Source organism: Colobus angolensis, unplaced genomic scaffold (assembly GCF_000951035.1).
Source record: "Colobus angolensis palliatus isolate OR3802 unplaced genomic scaffold, Cang.pa_1.0 Scaffold114, whole genome shotgun sequence".
Classification (NCBI taxonomy): Eukaryota; Metazoa; Chordata; class Mammalia; order Primates; family Cercopithecidae; genus Colobus; species Colobus angolensis.
Genome location: NW_012112475.1, coordinates 556,491 through 580,942, shown reverse-complemented (window position 1 = coordinate 580,942; position 24,452 = coordinate 556,491). Strand labels below are relative to the sequence as shown.

General features: G+C 44.1%; 1 protein-coding gene and 1 pseudogene across 3 annotated transcripts in view; one reads left to right on the top strand and one right to left on the bottom strand.

The window, feature by feature from the left end:
- EIF2S2 (eukaryotic translation initiation factor 2, subunit 2 beta, 38kDa) overlaps positions 1 to 13,801 on the bottom strand; it is a 22,930-nt gene extending 9,129 nt beyond the window's left edge. For 2 of the 3 annotated variants that reach the window (XM_011959471.1, XM_011959488.1), the window contains exons 1-4: positions 13,541 to 13,801; positions 7,002 to 7,179; positions 5,106 to 5,209; positions 297 to 432 (exon numbers count right to left, since the gene is read on the bottom strand). In XM_011959471.1, coding sequence (XP_011814861.1) covers positions 297 to 432; positions 5,106 to 5,209; positions 7,002 to 7,179; positions 13,541 to 13,555 — 433 coding nt within the window. In that variant the 5' untranslated portion in view covers positions 13,556 to 13,801. The remainder of the gene's footprint in view (positions 1 to 296; positions 433 to 5,105; positions 5,210 to 7,001; positions 7,180 to 13,540) is intronic. The other variant, XM_011959480.1, reaches the window with a different exon arrangement.
- A 7,624-nt stretch (positions 13,802 to 21,425) lies between these two features.
- On the top strand, positions 21,426 to 22,231 carry LOC105525008 (annotated as a pseudogene).
- Positions 22,232 to 24,452: the final 2,221 nt, after the last annotated feature.

Sequence of the window (24,452 nt, the reverse complement as noted above, 5' to 3'; positions counted from 1 at the left end):
CCACTGCACTCTAGCCTGGGTGACAAGAGTGAGACTCCGTCTCAAAAAAAAAAAAAAAAAATCAGTTATAGTAATTTACCCAAGCCTGATTCAGTATGTTCTTAATGTAATCACAACTGACAAATTCTTTAACTGCCATTATCAAGCCAGACACTGTTTCCTTTCAGCTTCTATTATCAGGCAGTAGAAATAAGGGGCAAGAAAAAAATTTTAAAAGCACCCCCCACCCCCATCAAGGAGACTAGGGCCAAAGGCTTGAGTAACCTCTGAATGTGCTGCTGAGTCCTCAGCATTACCTTCATCTTTCTCTAGTATTTCATCCTCATCTGGGAACTTAACATTCTTCTTTTTCTTCTTTTTATTGCCAAGCATAATGTCAAGGTCATCCTCTGGTTCAGTTGGTTCTTGAACATCACTTTCAATCTTAAGATCCTAAGAAAGTGAGATGAGTCTGAACATTTGATACTGGGACTATTCTTTTTATTTATTTTACTACATTTTCTGTTGAGATGAAGAGTCTTGCTTTGTTGCTCAGGCTAGTCTCAAACTCCTGGCCTCAAGAGATCCTTCTGCCCTGGCCTCCCAAAATGCTGGGATTACAGGCATGAGCCATCACACCCAGCCTGTTCTTTTTTTAAATTGACATGGGCTGACATTATTTTGGTGCGGGAAAAAAGTCACATATTCAAAATTGAAGTTACAGATAACTTTGGTCAGAGATGGACCAAACTGGCTCACAGAGACTCTGCCATTTAAACTGTGAATTCTTCAAAACACTTTTGGGATCTTTACCCCTCATTCATCTCTTTATTCTTGAGCCTTAGGATCTTATAATTATTGTCCTTGTTTCCAAACCAGGCTACTATCAGAATCAAGGCAGAGGCCAGGCGCCTTGGCTCACGCCTGTAATCCCAGCACTTTGGGAGGTCAGATCCCTGAGGTCAGGAGTTCAAAACCAGCCTGGGCAACATGGTGAAACCCCATCTCTACTAAAGATGCAAAAATTAGCTGGGTGTGGTGGTGGGCACCTGTAATCCCAGCTACTTGGGAGGAATCGCTTGAACCCAGGAAGCAGAGGTTGCACTGAGTTGAGATCACGCCACTGCACTCCAGCCTGGGCAACAAGTGGGAAACTGTGTCTCAAAAAAAAAAAAAAAAAAATTCACTTGAGAAACTTTTAAAAGTTTAAATCGGATTGACAATCTTCAGCAGGAACAGGATTCTGGAGTATTTTAAAGAAGTTTCTAAGTGATTTTGTCACTGGGAAAGATTTTTCCGGGTGACACCAAATATGTGGTGGTCTTTCACACAGACCCTCCAATGCCAATTAGGTGTCCTCCAGTTTAATTAAGACACACACTATCCAGAGTTATCAGATTTCACAGGTTTAACAGCTCAGTTCCTCAAGACTGCCTTCACTTCAGATGCCAGTCACCACGCACTGGGTCCCCATGCTGCCTGCTTCTGTCCAACATGGCTATAAACTCGAAGTTCCCACATTCCCTGCCAAGACTCAACAATTTGCTAAAACGAGTCATGGAACTTAGGAAAGTACTTACTATTGCCAGTTTATTATAAAGGATGCAACTCAGAAACAGCCAAACATAAACAATGCATAAGACAAGGTACTGGGGTGGGAGCTGAGGGGTAGCAAGGAAGGTAGGCGTGGAGCTGCCAAGCCAGGGACACCACCCTCCTAGCACCTTGTTGTGCTCACCAGCATGTTAGCTCTCCAAACCCATGTCTAGGGGTTTCATTACAAAAGCATGACTGACTGATTACATTATTTATTTATTATTTTTATTTTTTTTGAGACAGAGTCTCACTCTGTAACCCAGGCTGGAGTGCAGTGGTGAGGTCTCAGCTCACTACAACCTCTGCCTCTCAGGTTCAAGTGATTCTTCTACCTCAGCCTCCTGAGTAACTGGAACTAGAGGCGCACGCCACCACACCCAGCTAATTTTTATATTTTTAGTAGAAATGGGGTTTCACCATATTGGCCAGGCTGGTCTCAAACTCCTGACCTCAGGTGATCCACCCGCCTAGGCCTCCCAAAGTGCTGGGATTACAGGTGTGAGCCACCGCGCCCGGCCAACTGATTACATTATTAACTGGTGGCTGAACTCAATTTCCAGACCATCCCTCTCTGGAGGTGGCAGAGGGACCATTGGAAGTCCCAACCCTCTAAAATCACAGCTTTGTCCTTCTGGTGACCAGCCCCCATCCTAAGGCTATCTAGGGATCCCCAGCCACCAGTCATATCAGTAGCATACCAATGACCCTGTTATCACTTTGGAGATTCCAAGGATTTTAGCAGTTGTGAGCCAAGAACATAAAGAACAAATATTTTTTATTATACCACAGTCAGCCTAGCACCCGTCTGTGGTGTGGTCTTTGGGCATCACTCCAATAGATGACATTATCAAAGAGGGAAAGGCAGAAGCTATGGGGAATTCGGATCAAGTGATAAATAGAGACAAAGTAAAGCTTGACCCCAAGATTAGCTGCCAGAGGCATGGATGTAAACAGGGCATATTAAAACCTAGAAATGAGTCATAAACATCCCAGAAGGGCAGAAAAGGCCAGTCTCAGTTTCCAGCTTTCTGATTTCTCCTTCCTTCTACCAGCTTATTCAGCTCCCTATCCTGAAGTGCGCTGTCAACCTTACTCATTAATTAATATCTATTAATCAGGATGTGTGCCTACATCCTGAACTGGGACAATGGCTACAGTCATTTCAGAAATCTTACCAGCAGAAAAGCTGGAATAGCTGGGAGTAAATAAAGCTCAGAGTCGGAATCCCAAATCCGGCTGTGTAGTCTTACTGCCACATGTGGCTACGAGACCAATCTGCCAGCTAGGCGCAGTGGCTCACACCTGTAATCCCAGCACTCTGGGAGGCCAAGACAGGCGGATCACCTAAGGTCAGGAGTTTGAGACCAGCCTGGCCAACAGGTGAAACCCCCTCTCTACTAAAAATACAAAAATTAGCCTGGCGTAGTGGCGGGTGCCTGTAAACCCAGCTATTTGGGAGGCTGAGGGAAGCCTGAGCCCAGGACATGGAGGTTGCAGTGAACCGAGATCACGCCACTGCACTCCAGCCTGGGTGACAGAGTGAGACTTTGTCTCAAAAAAAAAAATAAATAAATAAATCTGCCCATGGTATCCATTAGCCACATACCATACAAACAGGACACCAAATACTCACCCAGTCTCTAAGTCAATAAATAAGAACTTAGAAATGCTGAATGTAAGTTAGCACGCACTAGCCAACTTCTATGCTATAATATTATTATTTTATCCCAGTAAGATCTACTTCCATACTGACACCAAGAAACAGCAGCAGGCAGAGAATGGCAAAAAGTATTTTTCTTTTTTCTTTTTTTTTGAGACGGAGTCTTGCTCTGTTGCCCAGGCTGGAGTGCAGTGGCGCTATCTCGGCTTACTGCAACCTCTACCTGCTGGGTTCAAGTGATTCTCCTGCCTCAGCCTCCTGAGTAGCTGGGACTACAGGTGCGCACCACCATACCCAGCTAATTTTTTTATTTTCAGTACAGATGGGGTTTCACCATGTTGGCCAGGTTGGTCTTGAACTCCTGTCCTCAGGTGATCTGCCCGCCTCGGCCTCCCAAAATGTTGGGATTACAGGCGTGAGACAACACGCCCAGTCTGCAAAAAGTATTTTTCAAGGCTTTTCAAAAGCCCTGGAATAGTCTGAAAATTCAGGTGGGAGAGTAGCCCAAGATCTCAAAAACCCTTCAAGTGAATGTCCATGCCTTGCCTGATGACCAGGATACCTCTAACATCCTCTTATGTTATGACTTCAACAATAGTATTCAAGCACTTATTTAGAGCTAATCTCCCAATAAAAGCTATTGGAGGAATCAACCAACAAAGCCTTGTCAACCAAAACTTTCTGTTACCCAGGATATTTAAATCCCATTTCTCATTATAATCTGAGCATTTTTCTCAATTTCCCTATAGTAGAAAGAAAAGAGAATCCCCAAACAGGGAGAGAACAAGATGAATCCAGATAAAACCAGCTTGTTCTCAAGGATTCTACATTATCCTTGAACCAAAATATCTTTGCAAACAGGAAAAATATCTTACTCATGTCAGCACTCCAGAAATTACCACACAATGCTTCAAATGCTTGACTCGCTGTAATCACTTACATATTTACTGAACTGTCATAAAATTATGACACTATTTCTAAAACCCAATGAATTACTGTATACATTTCCTGCTACAAGTGGGATATACTTTATTCACTTGAGTTTGAGCAAATAAACTACTTACCGAAGAAAATTTTGAGTAGAGGGCACGAGATATTTGGTGTATGTTTGCTGTTATGTGCGCACGTGCTTTCTCTCTATGTGAGTGTGCGTATTGCTATTACCTTGGGTTTTATAAATAGATGTGTGGATTCTGCTAAAGTGATTCCTAGGCAGGATCTTTAAAATGGTTAACTCTAGGGAGGAGAACAGATCTTCAGCTCCTTCCCCTTTCATCCATCCACCTACCCTCCCTCCTGTTCACCTTCCTGTCCACCTGTTACTCCCCGTCCAAAGGAATTTTGAGATATTTGTATTAGAAATCAATTCGGTAATAAGACTCACAGCGTCTCAAGTACCCACAAGATCAGATCATAAAACTAGCCTGAATACTCTGGTTTGCCTACAGGCCACACTATCATCAGCTACCAACCACCACTGTGGTTCATTCTTTGCTGCTTAGAAGTACATGTATGAATTTGTGTATAGTCTATGTTACCAAAAGTTTAAGAAACCAAAGGAATATTTGCTCAAAAGGATTTCTCCCTCATAGAAATAGTCCTCCGCAGCCAAAAATCTCAGTATGGTTAAGGACAAGGGACATTTTGTGATCATTTTAATGGCACACAATACAATATGTAAGACCTAAATTTAAATTCCTTGAACTACAATCCCTTTAAGACACCTAGTCAGACACACTCCCCAGAAAAGCAATTAAGTGCTAATAACAAAAGCACAGCTAGTAAGACGTGAGTCAAAGGGAGGGAAACATCAGTCATTAGCAACCTTGCAAGAGGCCAAATTTTACCTTCAACAAGAAAGCAATACTACCTTTACACCTTCTTCAGCTTCATCAATATCAAATATCTTTTTAGTTTTTTTCTTCTTTTTCTTTTGATTAAAGAAGTTCAAGTCATCTAGATCATCAGAAGCATCTAAAAAGACCAATGCATAATCATTAACAACTAAAAGGCAAAGCATCAAATTATGAGTTACATAAACATAGCTCAGCAATTACTCATGTCACCAGAAAAGACTGACTGAGTATTAATAAGTCCCTCCACAATCACAAAAGTTATTGTTTTTTTTTTTTTTTTGAGACCAAGTCTTGCTCTGTTGCCCAGGCTGGAGTGCAGTGGCGCAATCTCGGCTCACTGCAACCTCTGCCTCCTGGGTTCAGGCGGTTCTCCTGCCTCAGCCTCCCGAGTAGCTGAGACTACAGGTGTGTGCCACCATGCCCAACTAATTTTTTAATCTTTTTTAGTAGAGACAGGGTTTCACCATGTTAGCCAGGATTGTCTCGATCTCCTGACTTCATGATCCGCCCACCTCAGCCTCCCAAACTGCTGGGATTACAGGTGCTAGCCACCGCGCCTGGCCACAAAAGTTATGGTTCTGAAAAACAAAATGGTGGGTCATCTCAAAGATCTATAGGAAAAATCTAGTTAGGGGACCATGTTGAGAATATTTATTTAGTAATCTGACCATATCACTCCTCATTGTTCCCAAGACAAAGTCAGAGCTCTAACACAATTTCCAACTCTCCAACTTTATCTCCCACTTCTGCTTCTTGCCTTCCTCACTTCAATCTCTGGTTCTAATCCTACTGAACTACTTTCAGTTCCGAGTGCAATATACGTGAGGTCTCTCACCTCCAAACCTTCCTGTGGGCCCTCTTACCTCCATCTCACAGGATCTTGGTTAAATTACTTCCACCAAAGCCTTCTCTAAGCTTATCCATCTTTCCCTGCAACTTGGTTAGGTATCCCCAGAATGCTTGTATAGTATCTTCTGCTTACCCCAACTGAGGAACTTACTACCAACTTGCTTATCTATCTCCCTACTAGATACTAAGAGCCTATGCCTTGTTCACCTAAATTCTACCGCCTAGCTCAACATTTTATTGCATCTATTAATCATCAAAAGGCCTAACAAATTATTTCACATTTATTAAAATAAGGCTGCACAGTAAATACAAGTTATCAGTGAAATTTTACCTACCATTAATGAGTAGGTTCTGTTCAACAAATTTTCCATTTGACCTGCCATGTTATAAACTAGAAATATTTTAGGATCATTCTGCTACAAAGCTTTTCAAGAAACTACTTACAAATCCATTTTATCTTATTACAACAGGAATGAGTTACTTTTTAGTTTGTTTTAAACATGTAGAACACACTTAGCACAGGGCAGATGCTCAGTGAATGTCAGTTGTCTCTATCCTGGCACAGAGTTATATTCAACAGACACAAATAATGTTTACAGAATCATTTCTCTCTAATAGTCAAATTATGTCTATGTTACAGCACAGGGGTAACTAAAGCTGACGTCTAACCCCAAATACTTTAGGCTATCATTTTAATCTCTCATATATATTTTCAGACTTGCTAAGACACAAAACTGCCTATCTTAGTACTATTTCTTTCTGCCCACACTCAAATACAACTACTGTTAAAGTTAGAGAAGAGACCTGATGGGTTAAACTGGAAAACCAGCTCTGGAACAACAAGGTTTCATCATCTTTGCAACTTGTGAATTAAATGGGAACTTCCCTGCAACAAGCCTATCAGAAATCGAAAACGGTCCACTGCATACAGCCTACTGATGGCCTTGACTTCACTGGAGCAGCCTAATCAGGCTGAGAGGTCGCTGCATATACAAAAGCCAAAATGCTCATAGAACCAGGGCTTCTAGGACAACAGTAACTCTCTCACATCAACCACTCACCTTTTTTCCTAGTGTCCTCTTCATCAGCTTCCAAATCTTTGTCCTCAGTTGGCTCTGGCTCCACTTCTTTTGTTTCTGAAGGCTGGGTTTCCTCTGTTTGGGTATCCCCTTCCTCATCTAACATAAAAGGCTTCTTCTTCTTCTTTTTCTTCTTGCTCATAGTAGGATCAAAAATCATCTGTTTAAAAGACAAAAAACAAAAAGGGACCAAATGATTGTTTTTAATGAAGCTCACATTCTAAATATGCTTTATCCACAAAAGGCATACTCTTAAAAGTAAAAGAGTATCTGATACATTAAAACACCAAAGGAGAATTTACCAAAAAATAAAATAAAATGCCCACCCAACCTTCCTGACACTATTAAACATCAGGGGAATTGAAACATGTACACGTCTTTCACTTTGCAAAGTATCACGGATACTTCACTTTCAGTTTCATGAGCAAATATGGACGTTTGAATGAATCATGGAATTTAGGGAAGGGACTTTCACAACAACCTATGCTATGCCTCTTATTTTATAGATATAGGAAAACAAGAGCCGGGCGCGGTGGCTCAAGCCTGTAATCCCAGCACTTTGGGAGGCTGAGACGGGCGGATCACAAGGTCAGGAGATCGAGACCATCCTGGCTAACACGGTGAAACCCCGTCTCTACTAAAAATACAAAAAACTAGCCGGGCGAGGTGGCGGGCGTCTGTAGTCCCAGCTACTTGGGAGGCTGAGGCAGGAGAATGGCGTAAACCCGGGAGGCAGAGCTTGCAGTGAGCTGAGATCGGGCCACTGCACTCCAGCTCGGGCGACAGAGCAAGACTCTGTCTCAAAAAAAAAAAAAGATACAGGAAAGCAATACCTAAGCAGGGTGTAAATTTTTTTGTACTGTTTTTTTTCTTTCTTGAGACAGGGTCTCACTGTCGCCCAGGATGGAGTACAGTGGCACGATCACAGCTCACTGCAACCTCAACCTCCTAGACTCAAGTGATCCTACCATCTTAGCTCCCCAAGTAACTGGGACCACAAGCATGTGCTACCATGCCCAGCTAATTTTTTCATTTTGGAGAGACGGGGTCTCCCTCTGTTGTCCTGGGTGGTCACAAACTGCCAGAGGCAAACAGTCCTCCCACCTCGGCCACTCAAAGCAATGGAATAACAGGTGTAAGCCACCGCACCTGGTCAGGGGTATAAATGTTTTATTCAAGGCTGGTAACTTGGGGCTGCTACAGAGAGACTTGAAAGACTTCTGACCTGATTAAAAAAACAAATTTTTTTAAACTTTATCCTGAAGTTCAGACAGATCTTCAAGGAAACCCATCCGCAACTCCTCATGTGTAAAACATTTCACTCCGCTTTTTGCTTGTGGAACATTAAAGGTTCCATTTTCTTTTTAACGAAACAGCGTCTGGCTCTGCTGCCCAGGTTGGAGTGCAGTAGCATGATCTCAGCTGAATCCAACCTTGACCTCCCAGTCATGCCATCCTTCCACCTCAACTTCCTGAGTAGCTGGAATTACAGGCGTGCGCCACCACACCCAGCTAATTTTTGTATTTTTAGTAGAGACGGGGTTTCACCATGCTGCCCAGGCTGGTCTTGAACTCCTGGGCTCAAATGATCCACCAGCTTCAGCCTCCCAGTGTTAGGATTACAGGTGTGAGGACCATGCCTTGCCCCCAAATTCTCTTATTTTTATCTAAACATCCACTATAGAATAGGTGGAAAACTAATTTATAATTTTTAGACTATCTGCTTGCACTGATCACTTGAAGAAAGAAAAGTTCAGACATCATACAGGCCAGACACCTGATAGAGTAGAAAGTGCGGTGGCTCACACCTATAATCCCAGTACTTTGGGAGGCCGAGGTGGGCGGATCACGAGGTCAGGAGATCAAAACCATACTGGCTAACATGGTAAAACTCCGTCTCTACTAAAAATACAAAAATTAGCGGAAGGTGGCAAGTGCCTGTAGTCGCAGCTACTCGGGAGGCTGAAGCAGAATGGTGTGAATCTGGGCAGCGGAGCTTGCTGTAAGCCGAGATCGCACCACTGTACTCCAGCCCGGGTGACAGAGCAAGACTCAGTCTCAAAAACAAAAAAAAGACAGTGCAGGGTCTTTGAAGTCAAATAGAACTGGATTCAAATACCAAGTTTTTTTTTTTTTTTCTGAGCTCCTTACCAATCTCTCTCCACATTCTATTAATATCATGCTTAAATTCAGCATTTTGCCCAGTGATCTGCTGCGGACAGTGTAGTAGTAAAGTGTTTAAAAGCACAAGTCTGGAGCCCATCTGACTGGATTCAAATTCTGACTCAGGCTTGTACCTATGTTATTCCACAGCTCATCTGTAAAATGGAGACAAGTAGCAGAATGACAACAAACCACACAAGGTTACTGGGAGGGTTAAATAAATATGTAAATGTAAAACCCTTGCCGTAGTGCCTGGCACATAAGTACTCGATAAATATTAGCAACTGTAATTTATATAATACTTTACCATTCACAAAGTATGGTTTTCTCTTGATTCTTATCACTGAAATTTCATCAACTCAGGTGCTCTAATTTCCCAAACATATAAAACTCTCAAAAGCTTCCAAAATTTGATTCTAACATAAACTTATTTATGTCCCAAGATCATTAAGGAAACTAGACTGAAATCAAGCCACAGTCTGTAATAAGGTAATATAGTTACTGTCCTTGCCCAGTAGAGAAGTATGGTATTTGCAAAGTATTTTCAAAGTTAGTCTTTTCTCCCTTAACAAGGATCCAATCGTATAAATAATTAAATCTGAAATGTAGTCAGTCTGAAGAACATTATCTGGCCAACTTAAAGAAGTGTCCCTACCAAGGTAGAAGAGCAAAGAGGAAGGAGTCCCCTACTGCTGACCCACTATTGAGCCCCGGGTCACCCTGCAAGGAGCACTGCAATCATACAGGGAAGTAGCTACATTTCATCCTCATTCTTGAAATAGGGAGACTTGGCTAAGGTTCTGGAAGGGATTACAATCCATTTATTGCATTTTTTCAAGCATCAAGTTCCCTAGAATATTCATTGCCTTTTAACCATCATTCATCAAGACAGACTAAAGATGGAAAGGATCCTGGTATCATCAGAGGACAGCCTCATAAGTGCCTTCTTATCCCCTGAAAAACCTTATGGTCTACAAGTAAACAGTTTGGTTGTAGCCTTGTAATGGATAATAAACATGCAAGAATCATAAATTGAAATAATTAACCTCTCTCTCAATTACTGTCTGCATACTTAACATACATACTCATTGCCTTATTTTATTCATACCATCCTGCAAAGTACAGTTTACAAATAAGGACCAGGGATCCCAAAGCAGCACCCAAAGAATGAGGCCATGACTAAAATCATGGCTAAAATCATGACTTTTTAAGACTTTCATCTCTAACTTCCAAATTATAAGCTGACTACACTCCAAATTGGTTTTCTTTTATGAGAGTAGTTTGGATTTGAAAAGCAAATAGCTGTTGACAGTGCACTTATGGAAAACTACAGAATCACTTGAGTTATATTTTAGGTTCACAACAAAGCCTTCCAAAGCATAAATTTTCTATTTTCAACTTCTCACGTTTGGTTGGAGAGGGCAAAGAAAAGGTATACCAGCTAAAATTACCCTGAAATGCTTCATCGAATTAGAAGCCTCTTCTCATAGATCATACCTTACCCAAGAGATCAACTTTATAGTCATACTATACCCAGAAGCAGGTGTGAGTCACAAAAGAACCCACAGAGAAGCAACACATTGATCTAAAAGTTCCTTCCAAAGGTGACCAGAACAAATGCCAAGTGTTGCCCTCTCTGTGTGATAAGATTGCGGGATTTTTTTTTTTTTTTAAAGGATGGGAGTCTCATTATGTTGCCCAGGCTGAAATGTAGTGACTACACTCAATTCTAATTATAGTGCACTGCAGCCTTGAACTCCTGGCCTCAGCCTCCTGAGTAGCTGAGACTACAGGTGAATGCCACCATGCCTGGCTTAGATTCTGCTATTTTTCTTTGTATTCTTTTGTGTTTCATAAACTTTACACAACACACATCCCATTTTGAATCAAAAAAATTTTTTTTTAATTTAAAGCTTCTTTTTGCAAAAACACCTTACCATATTTTATGAAAACCCAATGTTCTGACAGTTCCACTAGGTTGAAAAGGGTTCTGTTTTGGTGAGTTTTTGGCTTAATTACCAGGTTTAAAAATAAATGTGTGCAGTGTATTTCAATTATGCGTCCTAAAAAAAAAAAAAACCACCCAAAAACACAAGACTGGGCGTGGTGGCTCACGCCTGTAATCCCAACACTTCAGGAGGCTGAGGCAGGCAAATCACGAGGTCAGGAGTTCCAGACCAACACGGTGAAACCCCATCTCTACTAAAACTACAAAAAAAATAATTAGCTGGGCATGGTGGCGGGCGCCTGTAATCCCAGCTATTTGGGAGGCTAAGGCAGGAGAACTACTTGAACCCAGGAGGCAGAGGATGCGGTGAGCCGAGATCACGCCACTGCACTCCAGCCCAGGCGACAGTGTGAAATTCCATCTCAAAAAAAAAAAAAAAGAAATATGAAGGAAACAGAAAATTACTTTTTAATAGTAGCCTCTTTAATCGTCTAGCCTGACGACCACCAGGCAGGATTACTTCCACTCTGGGAAGTCCCTGGCAGTTTATAAATCATTTTCAAGTACAGAGTTTCATCTGATCCTCACAAGCCTGTACAGTAGCCAGATGTTAAAGGAATGGCCTAAAAATACTTACCTAGTCAATAGCAGTAGAGGAACAAGGCCCTACATCCTATTCTTCATACCTTGTCTCCATTACTAACTTCTGCCTGGCAGAATGGAAGCCAAAGACCAGGGTTCTAGTCCTACTAACTAGAACCTTTCTGCATGATCTTGGACAAGTTAATCTCCCTCGGCCCTGGTTTCCTGTAAAATGCAGTTGGACTGGCACCCTAAGTGGCCAAACTGTCTAATACTTTATTGGTTTCCAAAGTCCTATGCTGAAATGCTGGTTCTGCCATCTTTGCGTCACAAAATTCTGTTCATCCATCAGTAATGTATTCATATTCCACTTCTTTCAAAACCTAATCCCACTGCTAAAAATGAACCCTCTAGCCCTCCAAGTCACTATGTTGATGGCCCTATTTCTACCTTGTGTGTCAACTAGTTGACCATACACAGAATAACACCCCATGGAATCTTGCACTACGTAAGTACTGTATTTGCCAAAGGTTATGAGAAGTTTGAAAAATGAGTAGAAACAAAACAAGTGTGAAACACTGCCACTCTCAGAACATTTGAAATACAGCAGCCTAGAGCAATGTCTATCATAACCGCCAAGGACCATCTACAAACTTTCAGTTTCTCTAAGCCATTAAGATCCTAGTCAATCTGGAATTCTACTGGCTCAGCCACTTAGTATTTGATCATGGGCATTATACAACTCTGTAACAATTTTTTCATCTCTAATATGGGCACAACAGACCTATTTTACAGGACTGTTGTGAGAACCAAGTCTAAGAGACTGGAATCCCCTCCAGAATACATTCCAAATTCCTTAACTTCGTCTTCCCAGCCCTCCATGAACTAATCATTACCTGTTTGTCAAGTGTTCACCCCTTAACTGTCACCAAACTGGAGATTATTCTACTTCCTGTGAGCACATTTACTGGCCTTTCTCGGCCATTCCTTTGCCCTTGTGATCAAGGCTTCCTATTGCCTGAGGAAATTCTCAACACCGTACAGGGCCTCCCCCAATGTTAAGCAATACCTACTGAGAGTACTTAAAATCAACTTCATTTTAAGTCGGTACATATTATATCAACTAGGATAAATCTGGGGGAAAGGGATTTGAGGAAATTCACTGAGTTCCAAGCACCACGGCAGAAAAAGATCCAGCCAGTTTCACAGCCCGGACTTCCCGCTCATGTCGCTGGGAGCCCTCTGTTAAGGGAAGCTCCGGGGCTCACCCGGAAACTTTCCGGGAAGGTCAGTCACTTCCTGAGGCTGCAGAATCTTTTTCTCTCGTTCTAACCCCATCACCCCCTCGTCTTTTTAAAAAGCAATGCTAGGAAGGCAAACGAGGGCGGGATACCGGCTCCGACAAGACAGCCTAGAAAGTTTTAACGAGGGCGTTCTCTCTCGCGGCACCCCCGGCACCCAGTGAGGCGAGGTGGGGCGGCAGTGCCGAGCAGAAAAGAATGCAGGGATCGCCAGCCCCAATCTCGTTCGGGGCATTAACTGGGCATTCGAGCCCCTTCAGGGAGGGCGACTCAACGTGTGCTCTCCATTCCGGAAACGCCAGCCACGGCAGGAGGTCCGCCTCGGCGCCGCCGCCCTGAGGAAAGCGCGCTGCAGCCGAGCCTGCGGCGCCGGAGTCCTCGCCGGCTCTGCCGCTCCGGGCCGCCTAGGCCCGGCTGCCCCACATGGCGGCGGCCAGCTGCTAGGCCGCAGGCCCGGTCTCCCACACTAGAGTGGGTTCGGCTTTTCGCCTCAGTCCTTAGCCCTAACGCCGGGCTCAGACCCTCACCTCGTCCCCAGACATGGCTGCGGCTCGAGTGGGCTCGGCACGGACGGGAAGTCAGACGGGTCACCCCCACGCCCCGGCGGCAGCGCTGCTCCTGCCGATACCTCTCCCACCACCGCACTAGGCTCTTGCATCAGCGAAAGGGAACGACACCCCGCCCTCTCCTCCAAGCGTTGGAAATGCGCCTGCGCAGAGCTCGCCAAGGCGCAGGCGCGCAGAAGAGCCAACCTAGCGCGCTTCGTGTGGCGCGAGTTACCAGGCGACGCCGCGTCGCCAGGCATGCCGGGACTTGTAGTCCACCTATAAGAGGATTGCGCTTGCGCTGTAGCCTCCCAGCGACCTGTGCGCGACGACCGAGCGAGCGGCGGCCGGAAGAAGGTTAGGTTGTTGGTACTGCCTCAGCGTTTTGGAGCGTTCTCTTGCGCTGCTTGTAGAGTGAATTGGGGTCCCTTCCTCCTGGATTAGGGTAGTGGCTTAGACACTGAGTCGTATGAACCCGCTCGACCTTTAGTTTCCCACTTGACCCCGGGGCGTCATGGTGTTTGAGAAATTCTGAGTTGGAGCTGGAGGCGCTCACGTCCGTGAGGGTTTTTACTTCATGAGAAATTTGACGGCTGGTTTTCTGCTTAGGAGGTCAGAAACCAAAGTATCTTCCCGGTCTTCTCCCAGGAGAGATAACATCTCCTGAGGAGAAACAACCACACAAGAGGCAACTGTCGGGAAGCCTCAAAATACTTGTTTATGAAATCTGACTGAACGCTCTGGCTGCACCACAGAATTTCCTTTCAGACCTAAAAACAGTAGAGACCCTTTAGGGAGCTCTCACTGCGGCAGTGCCCTCCAGCCAAAGACCGTCAAGAACACTCCAGTAGTTGGAAAAAGTGGGGTTTATGGTCTTGCAGGCAGGGCAGTACACCGTGGAAAACACCGGGACGTCTTGAGAAGAGGGTGTTGGAAAGAATTTACAGGGTTTGGGCAGGGTTTAAGGAAGCAGAGCTTCTCTCTGGATTAGATGCAGTCAGGAGGTGGGGGTAATTCTGTAACTGGGTAATTTAATAATTTTTTTTTTTTTTGGAGACTCGCTCTGTCTGTCGCCCAGGCTGGAGTGCAGTGGCGCGACATCGGTTCACTGCAAGCTCTGCCTCCCGAATTCAAGCGATTCTCCTGCTTCAGCCTCCCGAGTAGCTGGGATTACATGAGCCACCTCGCCCGGCCTATAATGCTTACATAATAAGAAAGTAGAACTGGCCGGGCGTGGTGGCTCACGCCTGTAATCCCAGCACTTTGGGAGGCCAAGGCCCGCGGATCACCTGAGGTCAGGAGTTCAAGACCAACCTGGCCAACATGGCGAAACCTCGTCCCTACTAAAAATACAAAAATTTGCCGCGTGTGGCAGTAGGCGCCTATAATCCCAGCTATTCTGGAGTCTGAGGCAGGAGAATCGCTTGAATTCGGGAGGCAGAGGTTATAGTGAACCGAGATCGCGCCACTGCACACCAGCCTGGGCGACAGAGTGAGACTCCGTCTCAAAAAGAAGATTAAAAAAAGAAGAAGAAAGTGGAACCAAGCGAGGCTAAAACTGCAATTGGTTTAAAAAAAAAAAAGAAAAAGAAAAAAGTGACCGGGCGCGGTGGCTCACGCCTGTAATCCCAGCACTTTGAGAGGCGAGGCGGACGAATCACGAGGTCAAGAGATCGAGACCATCCTAGTCAACATGGTGAAAGCCCGTCTCTACTAAAAATACAAAAATTAGCTGGGGGTGGTGGTGCGCACCTGTGTCCCAGCTACTCAGGAGGCTGAGGCAGGAGAGTCACTTGAACCCAGGAGGCGGAGGTGGCAGTGAGCCGAGATCAAGCCACTGCACTCCAGCCTGGCGACAGAGCAAGACTCCATCTCATAATAATGATAATAATAAAAAAGCCTGGGCGCAGTGGCTCACACCTGTAATCCCAGCACTTGGGAGGCGAGGCAGGCGGATCATGAGATAAGGGGTTTGAGACCAACCTGACCAACATGGTGAAACCCCATCTCTACTAAAAATACAAAAATTAGCCGGGCATGGTGGTGTGCTCCTGTAATCCCAGCTACTCAGGTGGCTGAGGCAGGAGAATTGCTTGAACCCGGGAGGCAGAGATTGCAGTGAGCCGAGATCGCACCACTGAACTCCAGCCTGGGCTACAGAGTGAGACTCCATCTCAAAAAAAAAAGAAAAAAAAAGGATAGAGATAGGAGCATATCTGGTTGTTTTGTTTTGTTTTGTTTTGTTTTTTGAGACAGAATTTCGCTCTTGTTGCCAGGTTGGTGTATAATGGCATGATCTTGACTCACCGCAACTCCGCCTCCTGGGTTCAAGCAATTCTCCTGCCTCAGTCTCCCAAGTAGCTGGAATTACAGGCATGCACCACCACACCCGGCTAATTTTGTGTTTTTAGTAGAGACAGGGTTTCTCTGTGTTGATCAGACTGGTCTCGAACTACCGACCTCAGGTGATCCACCCACCTTGGCCTCCCAAAGTGCTGGGATTACAGGTGTGAGCCACCATGCCCGGCCTTATATCTGGTCATTTTTTTGTGGTTGGCACAATGTTTCTTTTTGTTTGTTTATATTCAGACATCATTGTGGAGTGGTTTTGTTTTTGTTTGGACCCACCGTGGTCACAGAATGACCTTGTCTGATGTTGGTGTTCTGAAATGATTAGTGTTCAACAGGGCAGCACATCCTAGTTAACAGGCCAGCCAGCTTCCTGCTATCATGGGCTGCATCTCTTCACTGTGTTCCACATTACTAAATCATATTTGCTGCTTTAGGCCTCAACACAACTGTGTGAGATAATCCACAGATACCTAGTACTCTCTACTGGATACTAGACCCTAATCTAAGCATGGCAGTTCCTTGCCTCCAAGGAGCTTACATCTTAGTGAGATGGATGGTTTATTAGCCCCTTTTTCCAGGTGAGGAAACTGCTTTTGTGGCACTTGAATAATTAGTCAGAAGCCATATGCAGCCAGCAAAGCAGGTAACCTGGGAATCCAAGTCCAGACAATCTGATGCCAGTGGCTGCCACTTTCCCACCTTGAGAATCTGAATCCCTAAAGAGCCTGGACTGGTGCCACCAAATATCAGCTACTGATATTTGTGCATGCCAGAGTTACTCAATGGCAGCATTATTGACATATTGGCAGACAGTTTTTTGTCGGGCCAGATAATTCTTTGTTGTGGGATGTTGTTCTGTGCATTGTAAGATGTCTAGCAGTATCCCAGCCTCTATATAATAAATGCCAGTGGCACCCTCCCCCTAGTTGTGACAACCAAAAATGTCTCCAGATGCTCCCAAATATTCCCTGGGAGGGACAGAATCACCCCTGTTTGATCACTTTTTGGATCTTTGAGAGAGAAACATTTGGTATATGACAGTCCCCAAATCATTTTAAGTGGGAGGCCTTGAAGAGAAGAGAAGGAAACAGTGTGGCCTAAGTTTTGGAAAAGGCTGTTCAAATACAAAAATGACAGAGAAAGGAAAAATAAATGAAATGGAAAAACAAAAGAAGACAAGTGATAGAGGTGAAGAAAAGGAACTTATGAAATGATCTGTGGGCCAGGCATGGTGGCTCACACCTGTAATCCCAGCACTTTGGGAGGCCCAGGTGAGAGGATTGCTTGAGCTCAGGAGTTTGAGACCAGCCTGCCCAACATAGACCCATCTCTACAAAAAAAAAAAAAAATGTGTGTATATATATATATATATTATATTTGTGGGATGTTGTGTATATATATATATAAGTATAAAATATATTTTTTAAATTAAAAAAAAAGTTACTCAGATCATACCAAGGAAGCTAGTTCATTAGTTCACACTAACGAAGACACTAAGAAATTTTTTTTTTTTTTTTTTTGAGACAGAGTCTTGCTCTGTTGCCCAGGCTGGAGGGCAGTGGCGCAATCTTGGCTCACTGCAAGGTCCACCTCCCGGGTTCACACTGTTCTCCTGCCTCAGCCTCCCGAGTAGCTGGGACTACAGGCACCTGGCACCGCGCCCGGCTAATTTTTTGTATTTTTAGTAGAGACGGGGTTTCACCGTGGTCTTGATCTCCTGACCTTGTGATCCGCCTGCCTCAGCCTCCCAAAGTGCTGGGATTACAGGCGTGAGCCACCGTGCCCGGCCTGTACCACAGTCTCTTATGAAATTGCTTATTGTGAATCAATCCTCAAGTATCTGTTCCATGATACATGCTTTAGGAAAATTGGATTTCTGGTTTTGGAGGCCAAATACATGAGGTCCTGAGCTCTGGTGCTCTACTCCAAGGGTCTCTGAATGGCTGGGCATGGTGACTCACGCCTGTAATCCCAGCACTTTGGGAGGCTGAGGAAGGAGGAGCACTTGAAGTCAGGAGTTTGAGAGCAGCCTGGGCAATATAATGAGACCCTGTCTCTGTAATGGGTATTTTTCACAGCAAGTCATCCTCATGACTGCTATGGGACAAAACAAGGGTCTTTGAGATCTTATTTGGTTAGTTCCTGACCTCCTTCTCCCATATCTTTTTCTTGGTTCTCTTATAACTCCAGTTCATCCTCCATCTAGCCCATCGAGTTTCCTGGGGCAGGGAAAAAAACAAAAACAAAAACTAATCAAACTGCTCCCTTGCTAAAAATCAGTTAATTCTCTGTTACCTTCAGAATAGATTGCCAGTCTGCCTCCAAGCCCCCCTCACCATGTTGCTGTCTACCCTTCTTACCACTCTCCATTGTGTGTGCTAAGTTCCAGTCACACTAAATCATTTAATATTTCATAAACATGCTGTGTCCTTTCATTTGTTCCATGCTGTTCCCTCTCTAGAATGTCCTTTCCCTCCTGTTCCTGGAATCTGATGAACTCCTGTCATCCTTTAAGATCCAGATCTAGACTTTACTTTTTTAAAGAAGCCTTTGATTTCTCCACGAGGGAAAAGAATGATTCCTTTCTTTCTACTTGTCTTTTTTCTATTACAGCCCTTACTGTATTATGTTGTAGCTGTCCTTGAGATCCTAGAGGGCGGGATCTGTGCCTTACTCATATTTCTTTGCTTCCCCAAAACCTAGCACATGTTTGTGAATGCAGGCACCCATATGGGGTGATAGGTATAAGCGCTAATTACTAACTTGCACCAGTCTTCACTTCCCAAGAGAGGATGGGAAACCTCCCAGCTGTATTCTGTTTGGAATAATTGGGTGTGAACGTAGGAAATAAATATGTTTTACATACTCCTTTTTTGATTCACGGTAAAAGGAGGTGATCAATTTTTGTTTTTGCTTTTTTGAGACAGGGTCTCACTTTGTCACCTAGGCTGGAGTACAATGGCATGATCATGACTCACTGCAACCTCAAACTCCTGGGCTCAGGCAGTCCTCCTGCCTCATCCTCTCAAGTAGCTAGGACTACAGGCATGTACCTCCACACCCAGCTAATTAAAAAAAAAAAAAAAACTTTTGTAGAGATGGGGTCTCACTGTGTTGCCCCAGTGGTCTCAAAGTCCTGTCCTCAAGTGATTCTCCCACCTCAGCCTCCCAATGTGTTGGGATTACAGGCGTGAGCCATAAAAGCACCTGATAGTCTTCTTGAAAGATTAGCAGGCTTTCCGTAAGGAGTGATTCAGTGTACCTTGAATATACTCAGCACCTTGGTCACTATTCATTGCCCGTCTTTCTCCCTTGCTCTTAAGAGATTTATAACCCCAGTACCCAGCACAGTGCCTAGCACCTATTAGGAGCTCAGTAAACATTTGTTGAGGTTGGGTACAGTGGCTTATGTCTGTAATCCCAACACTTTGGGAGGCCACAGTAGGAGGATTGCTTGAGGCCAGGAGTTTGAGACCAACCTGGACAGCATAGTGAGACCCTGTCTCTACAAAAAAATAATTAAAAAAAAAAATTAGCCCGGCATGGTGGCTTGTGCCAGTGGCCCCAGCTACTCAAGAGGCTGAGGCAAGAGGATCCCTTGAGCTCAGGAGTTTGAAGCTGCAATGAGTTATGATCACACCACTACACTCCACCCTGGGTGACAGAGCAAGACCCTGTCTCTTAAAAAAAATCAATTAAAAAGAAAGAATATGAATGTTTTTTGATGATGTTATCCAAGGTTACTTAGTATCTTGCCATCTGTACAGAAGACTTCAAGACTCTAAGAAAACCACAATGAGATACTGCCTTACACCCAGTAGAATTGCTGTTAATTTAAAAATAAACAAAAAACAAAAAAACCTCCAGAAAATGACACATATGATCAAGATGTGGAAAAACTGGAACCCTTGTGTGCCCTTGGCAGGACTGTAAAATGATGCAGCCCCTATGGAAAAGAGTATGGTGGTTCCTCAAAAATTTTTAAACAATTACCATATAATCTAACAATTCAATTACTACATAAATTAAAAAAAAAAAAAAAACCTGAAAGGTCTGAGTGCAGTAGTTCACACCTGTAATCCCAGCACTTTGGGAGGGTGACGTAGGCAGATCACCTGAGGTCAGGAGTTCGAGACCAGCCACGGTCAACATGGTAAAACCCCATCTCTACTAAAAATACAGAAAATTAGCCAGACATGGTGGTGGGTGCCTGTAATCCCAGCTACTCAGGAGGCTGAGGCATGAGAAACGCTTGAGGCCAGGAGGCAGAGGTTGCAGTGAGCCGAGATCCCGCCATCGCACTCCAGCCTGGCAACAAGAGCGAAGTTCCGTCTCAAAAACAAAACAAAACAAAAAACAAACTGAAAGCAGTGTCTCAAAGAGAGATTTTTACACCCATGTTCACAGCAGCATTATTCATACCTGGAAGTACCCAGGTGTCCATCAGTGGATAAATGGGTAATCAAAATGCTGTGGTGTGTACATACAATAGAATATCATTCAGTCTTAAAAAGGAATGAAATTCGGATACATGCCACAATATGGATGAACCTTAAGAACATTATATTTAGTGAAATAAGCTAGCCACAAAAAGACAACTACTGTGTTACCCCATTTATATGAGGTACCTAGAATAGTCAAATTCATAGAAACAGAAAGTAGAACGGTGGTTGCTAGGGGCTAGGGAGAGAGTGGGTAAGAGAGAGTTGTTGTCTAATGGGTACAGAGTTCCAGTTTTGCAAGATGGAAAGAGTTCTGGAAATTGGTTGTACAACAATGTGAATGTACTTTAAAATGGTTGAAATGATAAATTTTATGGCATTTGTATTTTACCATATTTTTTTAAAAAGAGCACTAAACTGGGAGAGAAAAGACCAAGACTGCAGTTCTTGGTTGTTTTCCACAGAGAGATGAGTCTCAAGGAATTTGAGACTTCCTTGAAACTCAAGGAAGTACTCAAAGAAGTTGAGTAAAGGAAGCTTCTTTACTCATTGCTTCTGTTAATCCATCTTTAAATGGGATAAAAAAGACTGTGGAGTCTAGATTTGTATGAGGATCAAAAAAACCCCCCCCAAAAAATGTTTAAGATAATTTTTTGAGTTGTAATTATTCCCAGTATTCCAGAGCCTCTGATCTCTTGATATTTGTTACAAGTTTCACATCTTACTTCATAATGAAATGCTAAAGATGCCTCAGCAATAGCCAGTTGACTTCAAAGGTCTCGTATGAGGAATCCTTTTAATTTGGGCTATTCACCTTATAATTTGGTCCTGGGAAAACAGCAAATAAATAAAATTTTATGAGGACTATTGATGATCTAAGATGGTAATTATCAGTGTAGTTTAGCATGAGCTAATGAAATACAGACTCAGGATTTTCATCTTAGTATAAAAAAGCTCTTCTCCAACAAATCCCCAAATGACGGAAGACGCCAGTGCAGGGGGCGGCGGGGCAGTGGGGCGGAGGCAGCTGGGGCGGAGGCCCGGCAGCCCTGGGAGGGATGGGGAACCGCGGTGACTTCCGCGGAGGTTTCGGCAGTGGCATCCGGGGCCAGGGTCACGGCCGTGGACTGGCCAGAGCCGAGGCTGCGGAACTCACGGAGGCAAGGCCGAGGATAAGGAGTAGATGCCCGTCACCAAGCTGGGCCACCTGGTCAAGGACATGAAGATCAAGTATCTGGAGGATGTCTCTTCTCCCTGCCCATCGACGAATCTGAGATCATTGACTTTCCTGGGGGCCTGTCTCAGGGAAGAGGTTTTGCAGATCATGTCGGTGCAGAAGCAGACCCGCGCCGGCCAGCACACCAGATTCAAGGCGTTTGCTGCCATCGGGGACTACAATGGCCACGTCGGTCTGGGTGTTAAGCGCTCCAAGGAGGTGGCCACTGCCATCTGCGGGGCCATCATCCTGGCCAAGCTCTCCAATGTCCCCGTGCGCAGAGGCTATTGGGGGAACAAGATGGGAAAGCCCCACGCCGTCCCTTGCAAGGTGACAGACCGCTGCAGCTCTGTGCTGGTGCACCTCATCCCGGCGCCTAGGGGCACTGGCATTGTCTGGGCGCCTGTGCCCAAGAAGCTCCTCATGATGGCTGGTGTTGATGACTGCTACACCTCAGCCAGGGGCTGCACTGCCACCCTGGGCAACTTCTCCAAGGCCACCTTTGACGCCATCTGTAAGACCTACAGCTCCCTGACCCTCAACCTCTGGAAGGAGACTATATTCACTAAGTCTCCCTATCAGGAATTCACTGACCACCTCGTCAAGACCCACACCAGAGTCTCCATGCAGAGGACCCAGGCTCCAGCTATGGCTGCAACATAGGGTTTTTACACAAGAAAAAGTGAATTAAGCCTGGGGGAAAAAAAAAAAAGCTGGTCTCAAATTAGGGGCCTGTATGGAAGAATTAATATCTGTTGAGTACTTACTGTCAGGCCCTATAGATGTTACATTCATTATCTCATTGAATACTCAAGAACAGCCTTGTCAGGTTAACATTATATCCATTTTATAAACAGGTTAACGAAGGCTCAGAGAGTGTAAGTCACTTACCCAACATAACACAGTGAGTAACAGAGATGGAATTCAAGCCCAAGTCTGCGTGAATCTGGAGCCCACATTTTTTCTGCTATGTTACAGTGCCTCTGAAAATATATTTGACTATGCCTACTGGTAATAGAGTTTATGATAAATGACATATATTTGATGTTTATATATTTATATCAATTGTTTTACTTCATCATTGCAAGTAAGATAGACTATCTAGGGATGATTATCACCACTTTACAGATGAGGAAACAGATGGTCAGAAAATTTAACTTACCTAGCTTCAGACAACCAATAAATGATAACAATAGGGCTTGGACACATGTACTGCAACTCTCGGACTCCTGCTTTTTCCACATTGGCCTATGAGAGTAGAATTTTATCTATATTTTATCTATGAGTTTTTTCTTTTTTTTTTTTTTTTAGATGGAGACTCACTCTAACTCAGGCTGGAGTGCAGTGGCGCAATCTCAGCTCACTGCAACCTCCGTCCCCTGGGTTCAAGCGATTCTCCTGCCTCAGCCTCCCAAGTAGCTGGGAGAGATTGCCCAGCTAATTTTTGTATTGTTAGTAGAAATGGGGTTACACCATCTTGGCCAGGCTGATCTTGAACTCCTGACCTCATGATCCACTTGCCTCAGCCTCCCAAAGTGCTGGGATTACAGGCGTGAGCCACCTTGCCCAGCCATATCTATGAATTTTCTGACTCTAACTTTTAATAGGAGCAAACAGTGGGCATCTTGACAGTCTTGCACTTCTGTTTATGCTTGGACAGGTTAAACACATATGTTCACTCCCCAAATCACTGAAGTGACAGTGAGTTAACATTTTTGTGGTTACCAGTCTATAGACAAAGAGAGTAAGAAAGAAACCAATAGCAGATTAAGGATATCAACACATTTTTGGAAGATGGAAAACTATAGCTGAGAAAACAATTTTAAATGTTTGCTGAGGGTTATACTAACAAGAGACAAACAGATTCGTATTGCAGAACACTAGAATGTCAGGACTGGGACAGAGCAGATCAGAGGTGACGTGAGAGGCAGGAAAGAGAGGGTTTGGCTGAAAGCCTTTATAGGAAGTGAAACAGCCAGGTCTTTTTCTCCATCCTACTCACTTAGACAACTACCCTTTCATCCCCTTAGCAGCCCTGGGACAAAATTGAGGTAGAGAAGCTCCAGACACTGAGATAGCCAGACACAGCTAGGAGGTTTGAGACACAGTTAGCCTCCTTAGCAAGGGAGGCTAAGGTAGGAGGGTATCAGACTGAAAACAGAGATTAGATGAATTGTCTACATGCTGAATGGTGAAACACACTCAGTTCTCCTGCTGAAATTTGCTCCAGGAATGCTGACAGCGAGGCTTGTATTCTCCAGGCAAGATATCAGGGAATTAATTTTAATTAATTAACCCCAGAGGAAAGATCTATACATACTGATATTTGAGGTCCCCCAACAAAACACCTAGGTACCCACTTTATCATCCTACAGTGAAACCTACGAACTGATAAACTTCCTGTTAACACAGAGCTTCCAAATACTTAGTGACTCACTCTTAAATATGAAGAGATAACAAAGGGTCACCCGATATTTAAGATAAACCTTCACCAAGAAAGACAGCATCAAATAGAAAAAAAAAAGAAAAAGGGAACAGAAACTGAAAAGAACAGAAAAATATTTTTTAAAAATAATAAGCAGTCTATGAGAGATAGTAGAAAATACTGCATCCATAAAGCAAAGATAAAATGGTCCAAAAAACCAACAGAATAAGTAACAGCTCTGGGGAATTAAAAATATAATAGAAAAATTGGCTGGGTATGGTGGCTCATGCCTGTAATCCCAGCACTCTGAGAGGCCAAGGTAGAAGGATTGTTTGTTTTTTTTGTTGTTGTTTTTTGAGACGGAGTCTCGCTCTGCCGCCCAGGCTGGAGTGCAGTGGCGGATCTCAGCTCACTGCAAGCTCTGCCTCCCGGGTTTACGCCATTCTCCTGCCTCAGCCT